The sequence below is a fragment of the Paroedura picta genome, chromosome 2, assembly GCF_049243985.1.
Source record: "Paroedura picta isolate Pp20150507F chromosome 2, Ppicta_v3.0, whole genome shotgun sequence".
Taxonomy (NCBI): Eukaryota; Metazoa; Chordata; class Lepidosauria; order Squamata; family Gekkonidae; genus Paroedura; species Paroedura picta.
This window is the reverse complement of record NC_135370.1, coordinates 128,964,261-128,987,776: the sequence shown is the minus strand read 5'-3', so window position 1 is coordinate 128,987,776 and position 23,516 is coordinate 128,964,261. Positions and strand designations below refer to the sequence as shown.

General features: G+C 41.1%; 1 protein-coding gene across 9 annotated transcripts in view; it reads right to left on the bottom strand.

Moving 5' to 3' along the window:
* The window catches only part of SIPA1L1 (signal induced proliferation associated 1 like 1), a 190,731-nt gene that overhangs the window by 24,821 nt on the left and 142,394 nt on the right, over positions 1–23,516 (bottom strand). For 8 of the 9 annotated variants that reach the window (XM_077322655.1, XM_077322658.1, XM_077322656.1 and 5 more), the window contains 4 exons: positions 16,397–16,546; positions 5,432–5,550; positions 3,453–3,571; positions 2,130–2,575 (listed from right to left, as the gene is read on the bottom strand). In XM_077322655.1, the coding sequence (XP_077178770.1) occupies positions 2,130–2,575; positions 3,453–3,571; positions 5,432–5,550; positions 16,397–16,546 (834 nt within the window). The remainder of the gene's footprint in view (positions 1–2,129; positions 2,576–3,452; positions 3,572–5,431; positions 5,551–16,396; positions 16,547–23,516) is intronic. The other variant, XM_077322657.1, reaches the window with a different exon arrangement.

Here is a 23,516-nt window from a genome sequence, read left to right as displayed (position 1 = left end):
GGACAGAATGTATCCTAATCATTCACGGGATTGGACTATTATAACAGACTGGAACTTCCACATCTGGAAAATTAATTTTTTCAGTATTTCTTGCATGTGCACTGTACTGAAAACATTCAGAACATTTAAGAGTCATCACTAATGTTGCAATTTCTGGGCACAGAAGGCAGCTCTATGAGCACAAGGACCTGTTTCCTGATAGTAATCAGTACTACATCTAAGAAAGATAATGCCCAGATGACACTGCCAATGAAGACCAGGAAGATAATCTACAACTGAGACTAGCAACACATTTTTCTGTAGGGTTGCTTTCAGAAGTAACTCATAGACCGTTTACGCACTGGGAACTTCACTGCCCCAGCTCTCATGCAGGAGCACAAATCGGGGGCGGATGAGGTGCACTGGGCCAAAATCTCCCCCGTGTGTGTGCAGGAAGAGGTGGGGTAACTTGCCACAACTAAAACTCCAGCCTGCAGCCCAGCATGAAACCTCCAGTGCATAAACGGTCATAGTGAAGCCAATATCTCTGATTCCATCCCATAATCTGCTTCTATAGATACCAGCTTATTCTCAGCATTTTGCTTCTAGTTATTAAAACTTGCCCCTCCACCATTTATCTAACAAATCTGTCATTAAGGGAAAAGGTACCATCTTGTACCTCCTTTTGCTGTAGTTTTTGCTGCTGGAGGAAAGATTTCTATTTGCAAAAAAGAAAAAAAAGAGAGAGAAAAGCACGCATGCAGGGAAATCCCTCCTTGCCTCAGTCCTCTGTGACAAGTTTTTAATATTCAATTATGTCAGTATACCTGATTACAGACCTCTTTTTTAATGAGTCAATTATCAAAGAATGATTTCTTGCACAACCACTGGCAGGGATATTGACATAGGGGATTGGGAAAGAAAAGTAAAGCCCAGCTTGAAATACCACTGGGAATTTAATTTTACAATACTTCCACTGATTCTCAGGTGTAAGTTCTCTTATATAAGAATATGTACAAATTAGATCACTAACTTCTTCGCCATTTGGAATTCAAGCAAAGACATTCAAAACATTCAACAAAGTTTTTGCCTGTGTGGAAAAGTTCATATATATTCAACTGATAATTATGTAACTTTTGCTCTGCGATAAAAACTGGCTCTGCTTCCCCTTCACTTGTTTATAACTCTGTAGTATAGGAAGCAATTTAGGTACCAAAATTGGAGAAGTAGCTACAGGCCTGGATCAAAGCTTCTTGATATGGCATTTGATTCAAAATCACAATAAAATTATTGAATCATCTGTCAAGCAGCTAAATGTGTGTATAAACAAATAGTATGATTGTAGTAACTTTGAAGATCTATCTTCTCAGTATCTCCATGACTATCCACCCATTACTGTAATGTACTGTAAAATGGCATGCTCAGGTAATTACTGATAATACTCCAATTTGCTACTATTTTATTTTTGAAATTTTGTCAGTATTTTCAACTGCACATTCCATCCCTCCTCCCCCATATCTATCTAGGTCACAACTTTTTTGCTGAAATTAAATGGAAAACTGAATAGAAACTGTTGGTGAGAAATGCTGAGAACACAGGAAAACCTAAACTGACAAGCAATCAAGATGTGCACCTGCTAATCATGAATGATTCAGACACACTTGGAACTCTTCTCTCTCACTTGCTGTTCACTGTAATTAGCCATGGTATGTTCTACCACCTTTTTTAAAGCTAAGCCCAAAATTGCTGGAGTAACAAGTCCAAAACAGTGTATAAAATTCCAGTTTTCTGTAGACTTACCCAGGATTTGGATACAAACTAAACACCACTAATCTTAACTATGGCTAACATTAACCGCTCAAATGTCAGAACAGAGGAAACATGCAATTCTTCAGCTTGCCTCTCAATCCTCAACCCATAGCCTTGTATGCACTGTAGCAATACTTTGTACTGCTCTCATGTTCTGGTTGAGACCCTGCACACTACTGAATTTTCTGCAATAAGATCCCCACCCACAGAAGAAAAGATGCATTTCTGATCAAGCTCTTTCAAATGCTGGCCTGCCAACAAAGTGGATACATTATTTTCCCATGCCTCACACTTGACAGCCTAAGGGAGATAAAAAGGATATACATTTTCAAGAAAATTACCTGGCATGGGAAACAGCATCACTAAGGCTAAAAGCACTGTTCTCTCTTGTTAAAGGGTTAGAGGCTGGTTGACTTTTGGTATGAATATCTAAGCTTAATGAAGACTCCGTCTTCCTGTCCATCATATGGCTCTCTTTTTCTAAACTTCGGTCTGAAATGGAGACAACTTCGCTAGAACTGTGCCACAATGGTGCTACTTTTTCTTTTACAAGTCCTGATCGAGGAGATGTTGCTGAGTTGCCTAATGAGGCTGTGCTGCCATGGCTTGGACCGTATGAAGTGGTATCAATGCCACTGTCAGCTGAAGTGCCTTGAAGATAATTGTAGCTGTTCAGCTCTGACTCAGTCCTATCTCCACTGTCATACCATTTTTCGTCACTGTGCACACTAGAGGCATTGCTGGACAGTGTGTTGCTGCTTGAATGGCTGGAGTAGTGGCTCTCCGACTGCAAAAGAAGGAAAAGGGGAAGGAAGAAAAAAAAATCAAATCCAACCCAACGATTTGGAAAAGAAGCAAAAGGAACAGGAGCAACCATACAATAAATGAAGGTTCTCCTCAGGGTAAATAGCCCAAGCTGATGAAAGGCCTGCTCTAGATGTTACAACTAGCATACTTACCAAAAAGCACAAACCCTCCCGTTCCCTGAACACTGGTAATCATTGTAATATTGGGCTTCCTTCCTATGCAAAGGGGGTGGTAGATGACCACACAGCACCTACTGGATATTTATGTCTGGTCATCAAAGCAGATTATTAATACTTAAGATGGTAATAACTCTGTATGTATGAATACATACTGGTAAATATACACGTAAAATTCAATGGTATCAGATGTCTGAAATAATTGCCTTTGTAATTGATATTGAATAAAAATCTCAATATGTTAGAGGGTGATGATTTATAGTAGTGAACACCAACAACCTTCAAAAAATGTGGAAAAAAAAGGATTTCTGAAAAAATAACAAATACCTTTGGCTTTGGGATCTGGGATTTTTCAGAAATGCCAAATTGGCTGGGGGGGGGGATCCAACAGAATTGAACAAGACTCGTTTTTTTTTAAAGCTAGAGAGACGTGAACAGGAATCTTTTTTCTAATATGATCAAAGTTCCCACAAAGAGGCCCATCACAAAGACCAAACCAAGACTTCTAAATTACCAGCAGAACATTAAATCTGCCTTTAAGTTCTTAGGTTGGTTATGTCACCTCTTCTATATGTCAACAAAGAATTTCCAGAGAAATAAGAATATTTGACATTTGAGAAACTGTTGAAAAGCTTTTAAAAAACAACAATGGATAAACAGCCATTCTTAATGAAAACTTACATGTCCCTGTTTGTTTGGAGACAAGTGGACGACCGGATCCTGCCTCATCAGTCTTCCAGTGGGGCTCTCTCTAAAGGATGGCAGGACCTTTGATACTGCAGGGAGATGACATGTTGGTTCTGTAATATATCATACAAGACAGCACTTGCCATCAGAAAGGTCATGTTTTCTACTCATTGGTGCTAAAAGACTGTTGGGAAATTGTTTTTAGTCAGGCTGAGAATCTGCACCAAAGCATGGGACTAATGAACTTGGACTCAATGCTATGTGCCTACAGCTGAAGAATCCTAGACTGTTTGAAAAGTCTGAACAGTTATTAGAACCCAACATTTTATTTTGTGAATATGAAAGAGAAAATACTTTTTCCTCTAACTTGATACGGGGCATTTTACTTTCCACACAAACCCTTTGGCAGTTATGTTCACCTCCAACATCAATACACAGAGAATCTGGAAAAACAATCCTGAAAAAGATGAACTTTGCACATAATGTTACCATCTCAACAGTATAAAAACATATACAATTAAAGCATTCTGCCAAAATGGGAATTACAGATCAGTGCAACCACAGGTTTTTTCCCTGTTAAACAGATATGAGGGTGGGGAAATGGCCAGATGGCTTTAATAATAAAGCACAGGATAATAATTCTGTGAAGCTACTAGAACAAAGTGAATCTTCTGAATTGGAGGATTGTATTTTATTCCCCAAACTCATGAAGCATTCACTGAATACTTCAATCTGTGTTCAAGCCTACCTTATTCACTCAGCAGCATGTTGCTTGATGGCAAGCATGATAGTAAAAGCATCTTTAGAATTAACCTTTTCTAATATGCAGTTCTCTTAGAAGGATGGAGTTAGCCTTCTCTTCTCCAGCTTCTACCTCCAATGTCACCGTCAAATTGGTATGTGACAGAAACAAGCTCTCACTTGTAATCCTCCCAGAAAACTACAAATAACATTTTTGCTTTGGCTCTTGGTTGGTCTTCCAAGTTCTTAGAAATAGTCTGGTTCAGGTTTGTCTTCATTCCTGATCTTGCCAATTGTGGCCTCCTTTGCCTTAGAACATCTTAGAACACCCAATGCACCAAATCCCATCTCCCAGCTCCTGTTTTTTAGTTTGCCTGTATTCTCACATAGTATGGAATGTTATGTGACCACTTTGTGAAATTATGATGCAGTGGACTTTCTTAACCCAGCCCACAGCACAGTCTTGAATACACTGCCCACCAGAATATCAGGGTCTTGATACTGGTTTCATTGATTAAGGTGGTCACAATGTGACTAAATCATGGCAGAAAACATAATGGTATCTACTAATGTCAGGTCATTGCTTCAATGTGCAGCAATTAAATGAAGAGAAAAAGGCCTTATGTGCTGAAACACCAAATGAGGGCTTAGAAATGCAGAGCTTCAGCATCCAGTTGATTTACATGAATGGTTCTTCTAATCAATCCTTTCATCATAGTGTGCAGTGAAAATATACTTACAGAGGACATTTTTCCTAATGTAAATCTAACTTTGGTTCACTTGTGCTGTATCTGCAGTTTAAAAATTTGTACACTGGTGTTTGAGGGATTTTCCTTTTTTACAATGTCAGTAGTCAACGTGCCTGTGCTGTTGCAGCAGGGGCACTACAAAGAGAGCTACAGACTAAGCAAAAACTACATTAAACTGACACAACACTAAAGGGAGGCAGGGCAAACCAAAGGGAAGGTCAAACAATGAGCCTGCCTGTGTACCCAGAGCTTGTGTGGCTGTAAGTGATGTTTTCTCAGGGAATTTTATTTCTACCTCACATCATGCTGACAGGGCTCAAAGGCCACCAGTACAGTTTCCAAACATGTAATAATTCATTCTGATTAACCAGGGGTAACATTCAAACACCAAAGAAATTGCTGCTTATAAGAAGCGGCTGAATGGCTTGCCAAACATACTTTGTTGTAAACATCATTTAATTTCTGTACGAATAAATTACTTACCCATCTGGTCAGCAATGCTATCCTCACTTCTCTGCCAACTGGGTGTGGATTTACCACTACCACTGGTATCTGTGTTCTGTCTGTCAATGGAGGCAGGAGATCTACGGCTCATTCCAAACCTGTGAAAAACACATTTCTTCTTAAATTCTGTATATGGAAAAAGCTGTGCATAGGAAAAACTCCAATATATGAGTCCCAGTGCAGTAGCTTTGTCTAGAAACGGGCATGAACCTGGAAAAATGCAGCCTGGTTCATGGTTTGTGGCATCCCTGGTATGTGAGCCATGAACATTCATGAACTTGGGGGGGGGGGTAAACAAATCAATTTAGTGAGGTTCTTGATGTGGTAGAATCTTTCCCAGGTGTACTAGGGACACCAAACTTGCTGGGGCTCTCTAGCTGACTCTCCTCTACTTGCCCTCTAAATCTGGTGAGTTACAGCCCCCAAAGCAGGTGTCCCCAGGAAAGCGCTTTCTGGGGAAATGATGAGCACAGGATCAGGAGGTTCAGGAATGTACAGAATGGATCCTGTGCAAGCTAGAAGCATCAAATATATTTATTTATTTAAACTTTGATTTATATGTATTCCCTCTCCCAGATGACCTCAGGGCAGCTCATATCAATACATTAAAAACCCACATAACAATTAAAAGTATAAAATACATCAAAACCTAATCATAGTACTGTCTCCAATGCCTCTATAAACCTGGAGAATAAGATGTCTACAGTTGCTGGCCAAGGCACACACTGGAGGATGGCGGGGGGGCCTCACTTGATTTCTATGTGCCCTCCAAGTTATGTGCATATTGGATATATGGGGTCTGAATTATGGCCCTCAAAAGAAGGGGACCCCAGGAAAAATGTCAGGCACACGTTAAAAAATGATTGGATTATGAACCCACTATCAAGAGATACAATTTTTCAAAAATATGACTTAGATCAGGAATTACAGTCTGTTGTGTCCTGTGTAAGTTCCAAAAGGAAAATATATATCCACTTTTGGAGAACTACATTGTTAAAGATATGGCTGAGATATAAACTGCGAATAAGCTCTGTGTTATCTATGCTAAAATCCCCAGTAGAAACTTATTTGAATAAATCTCAACAGAAACCAACTGAATGTTAATTATAAAGACTTATTAATGGTAACGAGACTAGATGGCCTGTATGGCCCCTTCCAACTCTATGATTCTATGATTCTAAGCTATAATTGGGATCAACGTAAAAGTGACAAGAGTGTTGGTTGGTTTGAATACTTACAAATAACAACAAAATCAAAGTCAGAGCTAAAAGGTTTGGGGAAATGACAGAATTTGAGACTATGATAGCTCAAACTAAACTGCATATGCAAGGACAAGCTTTTGCTAAAATATGAGACAGACTGACAGTTAAAAATTGTATGATTAAATGGATGCAGAACTTAGATCATAATGTTTCTTTAGAAGAATGGGAACAGCAATGGGGAAAAAACATAAAACTAACAAAATGTCAAGCATTGAGAGAGAACTGGTATAAAATCTTTTATAGTGGGTATATAATGCCAAAAGTGACTAGTAAAATGTCAAAACAGAATGATGGTAAATGTTGGAGGTGTTGTGAAAAATTGAGCTCTTTTTAACAAATGTGGTGAAGTTGTAAAAAGGTTAGAAATAATGATAAATATTAAATTTCCTATGTATTCTGATTATATGCTGTTAAGTTTTTTCCCTGAAAAATTGCCCCTTAATGCCAATGATTTTTTTTTTCATGCAACAACAGTGGCAAAAATAATAATCACCCAGTACTGGAATCAATCAGAATTACCAAAAGTGACAGACTGGCTGGATAAACTCGGAGAACTTTGTAAGATGGCAAAACTGACAAGTTTAGTTAAACAGGACACCTTTTGAAGAATTCATGAGTGTTGGTATTATTACATAGGCAATATGAATAAGTAGTTTTTAAAATTTGAGATTAGAGGAGTAACTAGTGATGACAACAATTCTGTAACAATTTTTTATTTTTGTACTTTTTCTTTTTTCTGATAATTTACAAAACAAAGTGTACACAATGGACCCTCTGAAAGCTACACACACCAAATACAGAAGGAACCTCACTCTGCTGCTTGCTCCTCTACAATCTCTCCAAGTTGTGGGCAATTACAATTCTGTGATCGCAGTTACAGAACCTCCAAAAAGGTCTCAAACTGCACTCTCTGGAAAAGACAGCTGCAATTACAAGAGTCTATGGAGCAGCTCAGGAACAAGCCAGTGACATCACAGAGAAACTTCACCTGATCAGCCCTCACCCCTCTGGACAGAAACTGGAAGCAAGGCAAGAATCCCCTTATATTCACTGCCCCCCCCCCCATTTTCAAAGGCAAGATCTGAATGACAGAAAAGCAGACATCCTTCTACTAGAGTTCTGACATGGGTTTCCCAAAGTAACCCAATGAAAGCTTGGCTGGCACCCTAATCCTACAACACAAGCAAGGGAAGCAGAAAAGTAGCTTACGAAACAAGCTCTCAGGATTGTAGTAGAAAGCATTACTTCTCTGCTTGCTTTGAATTACGGAAGACACTGCAGGAGAAAATGGGTGCAAAATGTACTCATCATGGAGGGGAGAAGTCCTCCACCCACTGCGTACCACAGGTCTTCATCCCTGGGCACCAAAGCCATCCTGCCAGACCTCTGGAGCAGAGCCCTAGAGGGCATCAACATGAGTCTTGGAGCCTCCTTCTCCTGATTTGTTCCTGGGGCTCCTCATAGTGGGAAAAGCATTGTTAGTACTGCTCAGGGAAACTTAGTCTTTGGAGAGGAGAACTCAAGGAGGATGTAGCCTTTCACTGGTTGCAGTGGTGATGGTCAAGGCTCAGGTCTTCAGAAAGCAAAGCAGAACCATGTACTTCATGGTGGCAGGACTGTCAGTGCATGACTGAGGCCCCAGGAGGCAGTAGTCCTGCCACTGGGCTACAAGGTTGTTCTGTTCCATCCACAAGGGATGGATGCACACCACACAGCACAAAACATCGCTACTATGTGATAAGAGCAGCCTGAGGGAGTGGTTGTGCAGAGGCAATATTGTCTGTGGCTACATGGTCACAGTCACCAGCACCAACATGGTGGCAGGAATGAAGTGTGTGCACCTCGAGGGCTTTGTCTGCCTGGTGAACCTGCTTTAGCTGGTGGTGGAAGATGCTCTGGGGCTAGGGAACACTATCAAGTACCAAAAAGCACCATGCAGAACGCTATCTCCTCTATCTGCTGAGGCTACAGGTCAACAGACATGGCGACAAGAACACCAGATGGAAGGGACTGGGGGGAGGAGGAGGTGCTGCAGCCCTGCACCTATGTCTCAAAGAGCCCAATCAGTGAAGATGCTGTAGAGCTGAGCGAATATATAACATTCTGATCCCATAGAGCAGAATGGGAAGTCTGGTACTGGCAGCCAGCAGTACCTGTTAAGCTCCTGTTGATGTTTCCAAGACCAGAGAATCCCACTCCACCCCCTGTTATTTTGGAGTTTTGTAAACAGTTTAATGTACCCATCCACGAACCACCACAAACAGCACTGAAATTCATGGAATGTTCACGTTGCTGCCCTTCCACAAACATTGCTTTGCGAACCATAAACTGGCCAAAATTTGTGAAAAGCTTTACTGTGTGAGCCGATATGTGCCCATCGTTACCTATGTTAGTCTGTTACAACAGATACACATCTTGTTAGCATCTTGAAGAATAACAAGTTTTTATTCTAGCATATGGATTCATGGATGAAAGCACCCTTCAACAGACAAGTGAGGGGGTCTTCACAGACAAGCAGACATAGTATAGGTATGAGATTATGGGGAAGGAGTTGTAAACAGCAATGCTAAAGGACCAACAAATGCAGCAAATAGAGTCAGATGTATTGACCGAGTCCCAATAAGCCTTAGAGCAAATCCCAACAACAAAATATGGTGTTTCAACCATATCCTCTTAGGAAAAAGTAGTTACAAGACAGGAGTTGACTAACAATCCTATCAGTAGACCCATGGAATGTGAATCTGCTACATGAGGTATATACAGGTTAGCCTTGTTTGAAAAAAAAAATGACACAAGCTGGTGACACAATCTGCACAGGTTCTCACTAACAGAACACCATGGACCCAAAGAGTTGAGAGAGATCTTGCCCTTTCCTTCTGATTCTATTGAACTTTTGGGGATATGGGGTAGGAAGAGATGAGTCTGCTTTCCACTTAGGGATAGTTCTGAGCCAAGTTAATGCTGAGTGGGGAACGATAATTAAACTGTAGTATTATTTAAAGACAGGAGCCTTAAGAAACCTGAGCACAGGGATCCAAGCACTATATACCTGGGGTCCAAAGTCTATAGTGAATTACACAGTCCAGACTGCTCAAGAGAGATCTTACTGCAGCATTTATTCTCTTGCACTCCTTAATTATTGGCTATCACATAATTCACCTTTAAAAGATGGATTTGCTAACTTATTTTCAAACAAAATGTCTGAAAGCTGGCTTATGTGAAGGACTGTGGAAAATACACAGAGATGTCCCAGGGTTACACTACCCATGGAAACGGCATATGGCAGATCCATAATTTTCACTTAGTCAATTTATTCAAATTTCTGGAATGCTCTTGAAGAGCCTCTTGTGGCGCAGAGTGGTAAGGCAGCCGTCTGAAAGCTTTGCCCATGAGGCTGGGAGTTCAATCCCAGCAGCCGGCTCAAGGTTGACTCAGCCTTCCATCCTTCCGAGGTCGGTAAAATGAGTACCCAGCTTGCTGGGGGGTAAACGGTAATGACTGGGGAAGGCACTGGCAAACCACCCCGTATTGAGTCTGCCATGAAAACGCTAGAGGGCGTCACCCCAAGAGTCAGACATGACTCGGTGCTTGCACAGGGGATACCTTTACCTGGAATGCACCTCATCTAAAATTTAGTGATTTTAGAAACAAAAGCTTCTGTTATACATGTATGTGTGTACCCTTTGTCTCAGCCATCTCAGTCATATTACCCCCATTTTTGAGAACACATCTGATCTTCAACAGCTTCAGTTACTAAACTTGTTGGGAAAATGCTATTCATGTATGAATTTCTCCTTTCTGCTTTAGTCATTCCACAACTGTTTTCAACATTTTTGATTGCCACTTGTAAGAAACAATTGCGCTCTAATTTCCTCCATTCTAGCAATTTAAAAATGTGTAAGATTTTATAGGCACTAGATTTCAATTACTTAAGCCATTCAGATATGTTGGTTGCAATCAAATTTATCATTCATTTTAACATTTGTATAATCTCCTGTGTGGTTCACTGGTTATTAGACATGGCTGGGTACAAGATGAGGGTGTGTTGACAGAAGCTGAATTCAGAGAATGCTGAGATAACAAAGAATGGTATGCCTGATGATCTGGGACAGAAATATTAACAATTATAGTCTCCAATGATGACTGGTCACATATCGAAGGTTTAACAAAAATACTATGATACTTTTCAAAGTGAGTTACTGTTACATGGTTACTCTTGAAAACCTGAAGGGACAAAGAACGTGATGGGCATGTTCTCATTCTCAGACTGCCTCCTTATTTTCAACCAGTGTCTCTATGAACAGCCAGGAATTATCTGATGCTATACAGAGGAGCCAAGGTATACAGAGCCACTTCAAACTAGGGTTGTGCACGGTGGCATCCAAATTAGCCGTTCCAGGACAATGCAGCCAACGCTGCGGGGGGGGGGGGAGCTGGTACAGGTGCATCAGTTGGCACACACACGCAGGCGCGGAACTCCGCACCTGCGTGTGTGCGCAGAGTTGCGTGCCCGCGCCTCCCCTCCCCCCCTGTGCCGCGGCACTGGCTGCGTTGGCCTGGAACGGCCAATTTGAATGCCGCCATGCACAACCCTATTTCAAACATTGCATTTTTGGACATTATACTACTGTAATGGGTTAATTTAAGTAGACATCTGCTGAAAAACTGGACTTCTATTAACATGGGAAGGGAATATTTTATTAGTTTCTCTTTTCTACCTTATGTTGATCCTTTATATGATCCCTGAACTGCTTCAGTTCTAAGGAACACAGAGGATTGCAGATAGGAAGAAATGGTATACAAAGGTTCATTCTTAGTCTTTTGGGCTCAGCACACTTAAATTGCTCATTCATGTGAGAACAAATGATACTACCTGGTGCAGTGTGGAGCATGTGAAATGAGACTACGTGGCCTTGGGGGGAAAAGTGAAGGACTTGGGAGCACAGATTGTGCTTTTGATAAGGTTCCCCATTTTATTCTTATTGGCAAGTTGGTAAAATGTGGTATGGATCCTATTACTGTAAGGTGCTTATGAGAACTGGTTGACAAAACAGTGATAAATGTAAAGTTCTTTATTTAGGTAAAAAAAAATCATATGAATCACTATAGGTTGGGCAAGACGTCTTGGTGAAAAGGATCTGAGGGTCTTAATAGACCAGACACTGGACATGAGTCAGCAATGTGACTTGGTAGCTAAAAAGGCAAATGGGATTTTGGACTGTATTAAAAGAACTCTAGATAATGTGAGGTGATATTACTGCTTTATTCCACTCTAGTAAGATTTGCCAGCTTTCTGCAGGGCCTGCAAGACGGAGCTCTTTGGCCAAGCATATGGTTGAGGCTAGGGTGGCGTCAAGGTGTTATCACTGGGGGATCCCCCCAATGTCTGATCAGATCAGCTCCCTCGACCCTAGTATAAGAACACTGACCATTGGGCTGAATGGAGGGGAGTAAGAATTAGGGCTCTTATAGGATTTAAATCACCATCTGATTCATTGTGATTAACTTGTAATTGCTTGTTATGGGGTGTTTTTATGGGCTTTATTGTATTTTTGTAAACCGCCACGAGTCCTGTGGAGAGTGGCGGTATAGAAATTTTAAAATAAAATAAATAAATAGAGCTCACTGTGTTCAGTTTTGGGCATCACACAACTGAAGAAAGATGTAGAGAAACTGAAGCATGTCCAGAGGAGGGCTACAAAGATGGTGAGCGGTTTGGAGACCAAGTCATGTGAGGAACGGTTGAGGGAGCTTGGTCTGTTTAGCCTGGAAAGAAGACAACTAAGAGGTGATATAATAACCATCTTCAAATACTTGAAGGGCTGTCATACAGTGGTCCTCAACCTTTTTATCACTGGGGACCACTCAACGCTTGACAATGTTACTGAGGCCCGGTGGGGGGGGGGTAGTTCTCTACTCTCAACCACTGCCCTAATGCTCTCTGATCGCTATGGTAATGTTTAAACATCCCTTCAAAATAAGATACAGACATGCCACAACAATGAACACAAGGAACATTTTATTTTCATGGAAATTTTAACTCAAGACAATGACAAATCAATGGGAACCCTGAGCTTGTTTCTCCGCAACAAGATAGTCCCATCTGGGAGTGATGGGAAACAATGACACCCAAAGTGTGTTGTAAAGGGCCGGGGGGGATGAAGTAAAGGGCCAGGGGTGGGGGAGAAGGCATCCTTCACGGCCCACCTCCAATTAGTTGACAGACCACATGGTTGGGGATCGCTAATATAGAAGATGGAGCAGAGTTGTTTACTGTTGCCCCAGAGGGTCAGACCTGAACCAATGGGTTTAAATTAATTCAAAATAATTTTTGGCTAAACATCAGGAAGAAGTTCTTGACAATTAGAGCAGTTCCTCAGTGGAACAGGCTTCCTCGGGAGGTGGTGGGTTCTCCTTTGGAAGTCTTTAAACAAAGGCTAGATAATCATCTGACAGAAATGCTGGTTTTATGAACTTTTGCAGATTGTGAGTGGGTGGGCAGGAAGGGTTGAGGAAGGGTTGAGCCAGTGTTTGTCTCTCGTCGCCCTTCCTTGCATACCCAGGGAATTGCTGATTGCCACTGCGAGATGGTAGGTGAATTTCCTCCAGGCCAGGCTAGATTCTGGAGATTTTTGGTCATGGGGTGAATCATTTGGGCATGAAATTGGTGTCGCTGTAGGTAGGCAGGCAGTTGTGAGTTCCTGTATCGTGCAGGGGGTTGGACTAGATGACCCTGGAGTTACCTTCCAACTCTGATTCTATGATTCTAACTCACATAAATTGTTAAATGTTTGCACTATTATTTAAATTACTGTGTTCGAAATGGTTGCTATTTACTTTGTGTATAGTTATGTAAGTTGAGTACATGCTGAAAAATGGGTTAGAAACCGAAGAAAACAGAAAAATATGCATTAGAAATGTATGGAAGATTATAAATACTCAAATGAAAAGGATTGAAGAATGTTCTTCAATAGAAGTCCAATGAAAATTCCAAAGGGAAGTTCCAAGCCCACCACTGCCCCTTGGATCTCCAGTGAGCCCATATGGGTCTTCCTATGTATCTTCCCCCCCCCCCCATGCTGCCTTGCAGTGGGGATACACCAACTCAGAGCTTACCAGCTGCTGTCCTTTATAAAGTTTGTATCTTCGGTACCTGGTATTACATTTTATGGCACACATGACCTGACCCAGTAAAGTGACAAATATGTCAGATCTAGCCCTCGTAACTAATGAGCTCCATACTTCTGTTCGAGATGGAACCCTATCTTGTCACAAGTATTTCTTAATACAACTGAAGGTGCATAAAAGTAATCTCTCAGCTCCCAAACCTTGGTTGCTGATTTCTAAATTCTACCTCAACATCACAGTTGGTCTCCTTCCATGTTGAAGACAGAGAATCTGATCCTGGCTACAAACTGAATTGCAATAAAGGCTCCCACCACATACTTTCCTCCTTTTTTTCAACTGATTTCTACACAGACTAGAAAAGGTATTTCTTTTATTCCCATCTTGATCTATCTCCCTCTATTTTCTAATCCATACTACACAGAAAGCTGGTCCTTTGTGCTATTTAGATTCACATCTGGAAGACTGAACTTGACTCCTCAGTCCCAAAAGATTCCACTTCTCCTCTGTCAATTTTCCCCATTTATCCACAATTACATCTGCTTATTTAAATATCTCATCCTAATTGGAGTAGCTGTTATACTGTTAGGACAGATAATGCTATTTACCTGTGCTCTGATTTGCTATGTTCTACTAGTATGTGTCTCCCCAAACTAATTTAAAAATTCTCAATAAACCACATATTTCTTTTAAAAACTTTATATCAACTCTCTGTCAAACATATTCCTTATGAAACATGCTACCCACAGCTACCTCTTTAGTAAAAGATCCTCAGTTTTCTGTTCCCTGCACAAACATGCAAACCAATTCCCCACTGCACTGAACATATGTTTATAATGGCTACATATAAATAATAGCTACAACTGGCACATGATCTGTGAAAGTCCACTCAAACTTTCAGTGCGGCACAGGATTGACTTCATGAGCAGGCTCTAAATTTTCCTTTGTCAACAGAAGGAATATCTACATATAAAGCTTCCAGGTCAGATAAGTCCTGGTCTCCTGGCTGATCTCAAAATGTAAAAGACTTTGTCAGCTTAAGGCAGTCTTTCTCAACCTTTTTACGATTGAGAAACCCCTGAAACATTCTTTGGCTTTGAGAAACCCCAGTAGTGGCATGATTGTGTAGAATATGATTGGGAAGCATAGCTGTGTACATGCCTACCCAGGGCCCCTCCCCTTCCCATCACTCCATGCCCATCATTGGCCATTGGGGAGGGGGTGGGTCAACATGACCATATATGGTCATATCATGGATAAATGTTTAATAACTCTAAAATATATAACAAATTCCTACCCATTTGAGAAATCCCATTACAAAATCTCAGGGTTTCATGAAACCCTGGTTGAGAAAGCCTGGTATAAGGGAAGCAGATTTCTAGAGACAGCAGTCTAATTCAGCTGTTAAGCAGGGCATGGACACTGCAGCAAGGCTATCTTTATTCAAAAGAAGTTTCAGTTGGCACCTCGGCCTAAACCAGCAAAGGTGCTTTCTTGCACTGACACTATTATCTAAATTTGTTTAAATTTATTAGACAATTACGGATTGCAAAAGCTAGTCCAGCACTTCTGCTGTTCCACCAAAATGTGATGAAAAAAGATAAAGTAGAGCTAGGTGTTGTCTACATACTGAGGATGCCTGAGTCTAGTTTCTCTCATGCCATATAGATATGACACTGGCATCCTAAACTAAAATTCAAACACAAAGCCATTTTCAGATTCATATGAGGGGAAAAACATAGTGGTCTGAAGAACTATGATCAGAGATATTAAATACCCATCTCAAAGAGGATGGCTGGTTCTTTATTTGAGAAAAGTAAAAAAGAAGAGCTAAAGATGCTGTTTGGAGGTTGCTGAGACTTAAGAGATACATGCGAGCTTTGCTGCAAGGCAGTCATAAAAAAAATCTAAGCATGTAAAAACCCCACATGTAAAAAGGAGACTTCTTTATCCAATGAAGGACAGGACTGCCAGGATTATCACTAGAGTTCTAGAAAGTCCTAGATGTTTTGTACAGTTGCAGATCTAATCATGTGACTTCATAGGGTTCATACCCTGAGAGAGAGATGCTGATCAAGATTGGATAGATGCAATGGGAAGGCTGTTGGCAGATGCCTACCAGGACTGCATCAGAGCTATCCCAACTGTGACTGGCCGGCCCAAGGTCACTCAGCTGGCTGCATGTAGAGAAGTGGGCAATCAAACCCAATTCTCCAAATTAGAGTCTGCCACTCTTTAACCACTACACTGTTGCAGCCCCAGTACACAGGCAGGTTATCTGAAACAGTACCCAAATGCTAGTAAGTGTGGAGAAGTCTTATAGTCGAACCTCAGCTGAGGTTGACGGGATGTATTTATTGTACTAGCACAAGACTTCAGCTTTCAACAGGATACCACAGGACTGGGAAGTCGTTTCATAGAAGTGTGTAGTGGGAGTAATTATTCAATTTAAGAATGTTCAGTGAAGGTCTAAATAAGAATTCATTTAATTATCCATTTTCTGAAAGCAGAACTAAAAAAAAACAAGCATAAAGAAAAAAAACACGAGAGGGCCTACCCTTCAGGCATAGATTTTTGCCTGTAGGTGCCCCCACCGGAGCCAGTTTCACTAGAGGATGACAAGTTGCTGGGGGAATTACGGCACTGCTGCGATCTCACTAAGGCCATGGATGAAACCGTGATGTAGACATCGGAGCCGGGAGACAATCTGTTCAACACAAACAAACACCCCAGATTCCACATTATTAAAGGAATTACCACAGCACAAAGCCTGATAAGCCAACACCAACACTACAGGAACTGCCACATCAGCAGTGTCAGTTTATGGAGACAGTAAAAAATGAAGCCAGCTGGAGGGTAGTATGTATTTTCCTCTATTAATCAAATCCCTATGGAACAGTGGAGAAAGATGGGGGAGGGCAAGGGGGTGGCAGATTTTTCCCAAGGACTGCCAAAAATAAACTTGCTGAATTGCTTTTGCTATTTGCAAGCAAGGAATATTAAACACACACCATATTTCATCTGAATTCCAAAGAAAAGAAGTGATTTATACATGCAATTCAAAAAAAGAAAAGATGTAGCACAGAGATTTAAAAATTCATCACTGATCCACGATGCTCCCTATCCCTTCCCTTCACTTGTATAAAAAAGATGGCATTTTAGAGTTGGTATGTTTCATTGGATAGGTAAAAAAAAAAGATATAAAACATTCACAAATACAATTTCCATATATTACAGGAATGTTTTAATTTTAATAGCTCTTAGATACTACACACCCCTCACTTTGTCCAAATGTGAACTGGATTGTGTAAGGCGAAGCTTAAGTTTACACAGTGAGCATTCTAAAACTAACACACCCCTCAACTTTAACCTTTACTTCAGTGACAGGTGGTAACACCACCAAGATCTCTAACATCAGATGCTTCGTTCACTTTTCTTGCTTCCCAAGACAACTGACGAAACAGACTAAACTAGAATATTCATATAGTTATTTCCCAGCTTTGTCAGGCTGAATATTCATGAACATTTTATTCAAACAGAAACAAATAAAATTTATATTCTGATCCTTAGGGGCACACCATCAAACCCTTTGATCTTACTTTAGTCTATTGCAACTTAATGAAACAACTATTCCATTTCCCTGGGTAAGCAAAAGTCTGAAAATATTTGCTTGCAATAAAAACAAGCAGAACTAGAAATTTGGAGAGAAAGCCCACACAGCTTAGCAATTTACATCCCCCCCCCAGCATTCAGAAATTAAAAAGGAGACTAAAGGTATTTCATTTTTAATAAATATTACTAGCGGTAGAACAAAGTTTGAGTCCAGTGGTATCTTTCAGACCAACAAAGTTTAAAGCTCGCATGTGCATGCACACTTCTTCACATACCAGTCAATACATATTGTGACATTTTCTGATATCATGGTGGACTATAAGGAATGAATATTACATAATTCATTAAATGAAAATATATGCTTTTTATTCCTGTTACAAGATTCATTTCATTTTTCTGGGATATTACTCCATTTGTTATAATTAGGGAAAGGTCAATTATCTTGGATTTGCTGGATTATTTTACCATTTAGCTTCCTATACCATAGTCTACTTTGTTTCAAGCCTCTGTTGTTATTCCTTGGCCATGTATCTTTCCTGGTTGCTGTCTTGATGGTATCCATGTCTTACTCTTATGTCTCTCCAGTATACATGTTGAAATATGGTTGCTTGACATCAAACTGGATGTAATGACCCATGTGAATTTAGTTACAGAAGGATTTTGCCAATGTACAAAACTAGCATGATCCTGGTGTCTACACCCCTTCTCTACTAAACTCTTGAATGGTCACAAACCCTAGAACTACATGTAGTATCACTGACGAGCGGATTAACTTTCCTACCCAATCACGTACAGTTTTACAAGCTATCCAATTAGTCATTTTAATACATACACTGAGGACCAGGGATGAATTTTTAAAAGGATGGCTGTAAAGATTAATAGATTAGGAATAAATGCTTAATGTGCACTATATTTTGAGGGATTCAAGTGGATGAATTACATGGGAAGAATTGCAGTATATAAAGTAGGTGATGTATTCCACAACTAGTTGGGAAATTCTAGACAGCAACTGGAGAGAAGAGATGGATAACCTCACAACCCTTGAAGTACTGAATGCCTTTCAGACAAGAAGTATAGGTACTGTGTCTTGGGTACCTGGACCCCTAACCATTTGATGAGCAAAATGGCACAGCAGCGCTACAGTGAAAACTGAGGTGGATGTCAGTGACATAATATTTTATTTCAGTAGTCACAAGAATACTGGCAATTCAGTTGAACTGCTTTTCCAAGCATGCTTCCACCTTTTCTTGTACATTCTGCAGCCAGACCATCAATTCCCCCAGAGTCTTGAATATGTATAATACCTAATTTTATTGATGTTCATATGCAACACTAAGTCATTTCAGACTAGAGTGGTCTCATAACTGACTGGCTCTGAGTTATAGGCTCTCTCTCCTTGTTATAGATACAGAGCTTGGAGTAATATTTTTATTTGAAATAGTTCAAATGTCAAAGCAATTTCCATTCCGTTACCATGGATAAAACTTTATTAAGAATACAATTGAAAAGATCAGCCACATGTACCACTGACACAAAATAGTAACATAAAAATCTATGGATACATGTGTGTGTACACACCCTTACAGATTTTAAAATTGTTTTCATGTTTTATGATTTTATCATGTTTCATTTTATAAGCCATCTTCAGCAGATTTTCTGGAGAGGAGAAATGTATGGCTTCTACACAAACAGAAAGATTTCCTGTTTCTTTCTATTTCTATAAACAAGGCACCATCAAGAAAGAAGAGAACGTGCTGCCATTAGCGCATGTTGCCCTGACAGCACCAGAACATCTATGCTTTGCAGAACATCAGCGAGGCTCCTAAATTCACACTTGGAGTGTTTGAGCCTGGAGCAGGATTATTTTTGTAATATGTTTGATGATAAATATATTTGACATTTCACACTCTGTAATTTGTAACTGTTATAAACTACATGTGTATTTTCTACTGTTAGATCAGTATTCATTACATTAATATTCATGTTATATATAATTATATATAAAATTTATATTCCTGTGACAAGATTACATTTGTATTTTTCATTCAGTAAATAGTTCCATTTTACATTGAATTAATGGCAATGTGTGATTTTTAAAAAGTATTCCTTGGGATCCTCTTCCAGCTCATTAATATGCAAGAAAGAATATTTTCTCATATGAGTTGACAAAAGGCATGTTTCCTATTTGTTATTACCGAGATCAATAACAAATAAAGAGTGCTTTGTTTTTACAGAATGATTTGGTTCTGTCTATAGAGTAAAAGAAGGCCACATCAAGAGTATGTAGTGTCTTTTCCACTCCTGAGCTTGGAGAAAAATACCAGTAGGACAATTTCCTCTGCTACATGGAACTTGAAAACTACTTTAAGCAGGAAGTCTCTGACTCGCTCTCTGAACACCTTGAGAAAAGAAGGATTATCAGCCCTGAGTGCCACCAGTTCACTGACTCTTCTGGCTGAGGTAAAAGACACAGAAATGATACTTTCCTTGGAAGTAAAGTTAAGGAGCAAAAGACTAGAGGCTCAAAGAGTGCTTTATCTGTCTGGTTAACACTAAGTGCAATGAACACTGTGGGACAATACGGGTGTAAGAGGGAAAACACTGGACAGTCCCTTTAAAAAAATGCTGAGCACCTCCTCATGAAAAGCAGCAATGGCCACTAGGTGGGTCTCCACTGAAGACACTGCTAACTTGGCCTATGCTAACAACAGGTATTCTAAAACTGATGATAGCAATCCACTTCCTGTCATAAGAATATGTGATTGAAGGTTTACAGGCTTGAAGCAAGATCATCCATACCCCTAGGCAGAAGGAGTGCTTCACACTACATTGTGACACAACGGCAGACTGTGTATCAGCTAAATAAAATCAGAGTCCAGTAGCATATTTAAGATCAACGAAGATTTATTCAAGGCGTGAACTTTCAAGTGCAAGCACTCTTTGTCAGAAGGATGTCTGAGGTGCTACTGGACTCTGATTTTATTGTGCTACTGTGCACAAACTACACAGTTTGGTGTAGTGGATAGGAGTGCGGACTTCTAATCTGGCATGCCAGGTTCGATTCTGCACTCCCCCACATGCATCCAGCTGGGTGACCTTGGGCTCGCCACGGCACTAATAAAACTGTTCTGACCGAGCAGTGATATCAGGGCTCTCTCGGCCTCACCCACCCCACAGGGTGTCTGTTGTGAGGAGAGGAATGGGAAGGCAACTGTAAGCTGCTTTGAGCCTCCTTCGGGTAGGGAAAAGCGGCATATAAGAACCAACTCTTCTTCTTCCTCTTCTTCTTCTTCTTCTTCAAGACCAACATGGCTACCCATTTGAATCTGTGCATCAGCTAGTATGGAGAGGGAGGGAATAGTATGTCATTCAAGGGGAACAGCTCTGAGAGCCAGATCTGGTAGGGGCCAGAAGGGAGCTATTAGGATACAATCCACCCACTTGGCCACCATTTTCTCTATAACCTTGTCTAGGACAGGGAAAAGAGGAAACACATAAAAGAGTGTGCATGACCAAGGGATATGGAATGAGCCTCCCATGAAAATTGAATAGCTGCCTACTAGGGAGCAGAATTTTGATACTTTTTTGGACTTTACTGTGGCAAACAGGTCCACCTGAGGATACTCCCAGGTGTCAAAAATCACCTTGATGTCTCTATGCTGGATGTGTCGTTGTTCTGATAGATCCTACTCAGGTTGTCTGCTTTAATACCCAAAGCCCCTGCATGTGAATGGCCCTGAGAAGTGTTCCAATACGCATTACTGCTTCAAAACAAAGCCTCTGGGAACTCATGCCTCTTTGTTGAAATAATACACTCTTGTCTCTGAAAATCTCTGAAAAAAGGTAAGGGCAAATCTTACTGCACATAGTCCCAGGACACTAATATGAGGATTCTGCATTAAGTGTCACCATCCTTGCACCAAAAAACCTTCACAATGGGCATACCAACCCCCTGAGAACAAGTTGTCATCCAGTCATCTCTGCAGAGACCTAACCACGACCCTAGGTATCAAAAAACAGCACCCTGGGGGATGTTTGTTAGGGTTATACTTCTCTAAGCAAGCCTTGCATGTGCAGTGTTGCTAACAATTACCGCAGTGGTAGAGGCCATAAGCCCTAACAGTCTTTGAACTACCTTCGCTGGCTGCTAACATTTTCTAATACAGCTTAATACCACTGCAGGCAAAAAAGCTCTCCCGGTGGTAGCATTGAGGGAAGTATCAATGAACTGTACCTGCTAAGAGGATTCAATATGAGACTTTTCCAATGTGAAAATCTCCAATTGCTTCCAATAACCACACTCCGTTTAGGTTTATTGAAGAAGGAAGTTTAGCTCATTGTACGGTCCTTGCTAAGACTGGGGAGCTTAGGCAAGCACTCCCTTATCAACCCAGAACACTCAGCCCCACCCAGCACCAAATGGTTTGAGTGGCAAACCATTTAGGTATGCACTTCACTTGTTGATGAATGAAGCATCCAGGCTCTGAGAACGCAGAGATTGTTCCCAAGGCAACGACGCAAGGAGATGGCTTTTCACACCTAGAGTTTAACACAGGATACAACCAGCTAGCACTTCAAAGACAAAACACTACAGGAATTGCAAGAGCCTATCTAACAAGTAAATGATACTAACTAAGCTACATAGCAACTGTATTCAATAACAAAGAATACAAAGCAGGTCAAGGGAAATGGCAATACATCAATCACGATTTTGACATCCCAGTTCCCCATTAGGCCTAACCTGATGCAGGTAGTAATGGTGAGGTGAACATGGGGCCTGGGCAGCCGTTGCACAACCCATGGGGACTGAGTCAGTGGCGGAGGAGCAGGTAAGCAGGATGGTAGATGGGAGAAGAGAAAGGAGTGTGTGTGTTTAAGTGTGAGTGTTTGTTTGGAGGCAGGGAGGGAGGGAGGTCTGTGAGGACTTCTGTTTAACTGAACACGCTTGTAGATGTGTTCCACATCAATAATACAATGGACTCTAGGCCAACCGTGCTCCCTTTAAATGCCCCCCTCACCTTTGCTTTGCCTGGGAAGGTGGGGGAGGTCTTGAATGTTCCAAAGCTTCCTGGTGTGGACAGATGGGGCTCTGCCTGGAGGTTTTGCAACATACAACACATTGTAAAGGTAAAGGTATCCCCTGTGCAAGCACCAGGTCATGTCTGACCTTGGGGTGATGCCCTCTAGCGTTTTCATGGCAGACTCAATACGGGGTGGTTTGCCGGTGCTTTCCCCAGTCATTACCGTTTACCCCCCAGCATGCACTCAATTAACTCATATAGATTATATTTATAAACTGCTCTTTTCTAATAGACTTGAGGTAGTATACAACAGTGGACCCCAACCTTTTTATCACCGGGGACTGGTCAACGCTTGACAAATTTACAGAGGCCCGAGGGGGGGGAGTCTTTTGCTGAGGGACGTTGCCACTGCCTGAGCCCCTGCTCCTCTTGATTTCCCGCCAGCACCCCTGACTTCCTGCCGCCCACTGGGGGGTGCTGCCAACAACAGTTGCACAGTGCCATGCTGAAGGGGAGCCCCAGCCATGGCAGCCGCCAGAAAGCACCAAAGGTGAGCCAGCAGCAGAGTGGCAGGGCAGCCCCTCAGGCAGCAGCCAGGGAGGAAGATGAGGAGAAGCCACGGCCTGGTACCGACTGATCTATTAACAGGTCCCAGTCTCCGGACTGGGGGTTGGGGAAAGCTGTTGTATAACATTTAAAAATTCTTGATAAATACAAAGTATGATAAAACAATAACAAGCAGTACACACACACAGTGACCAAATATAAAAGTCTCCCCCCCCAAAGTAGCCTCTAGTTGTATTACACAATATATTAGACTTGTTTAAAACTGGAATTTGCAGGTGCAGGGGGAACACTCCCTACCCCCCAGCCCTGTAGTTTAACACAAATAATTCCTGAAACCACTCAGCCACAGAATCCTTTTTCTACATAAGGGCTCAATTCAAGAATGTAAGAAAACAGGATCTCTGCGCATGTGCAGAGTACCTGTCAATTCACTGAATTATTTAAGAACAAAAAGTCTGGTAATCAATGGCACATAAA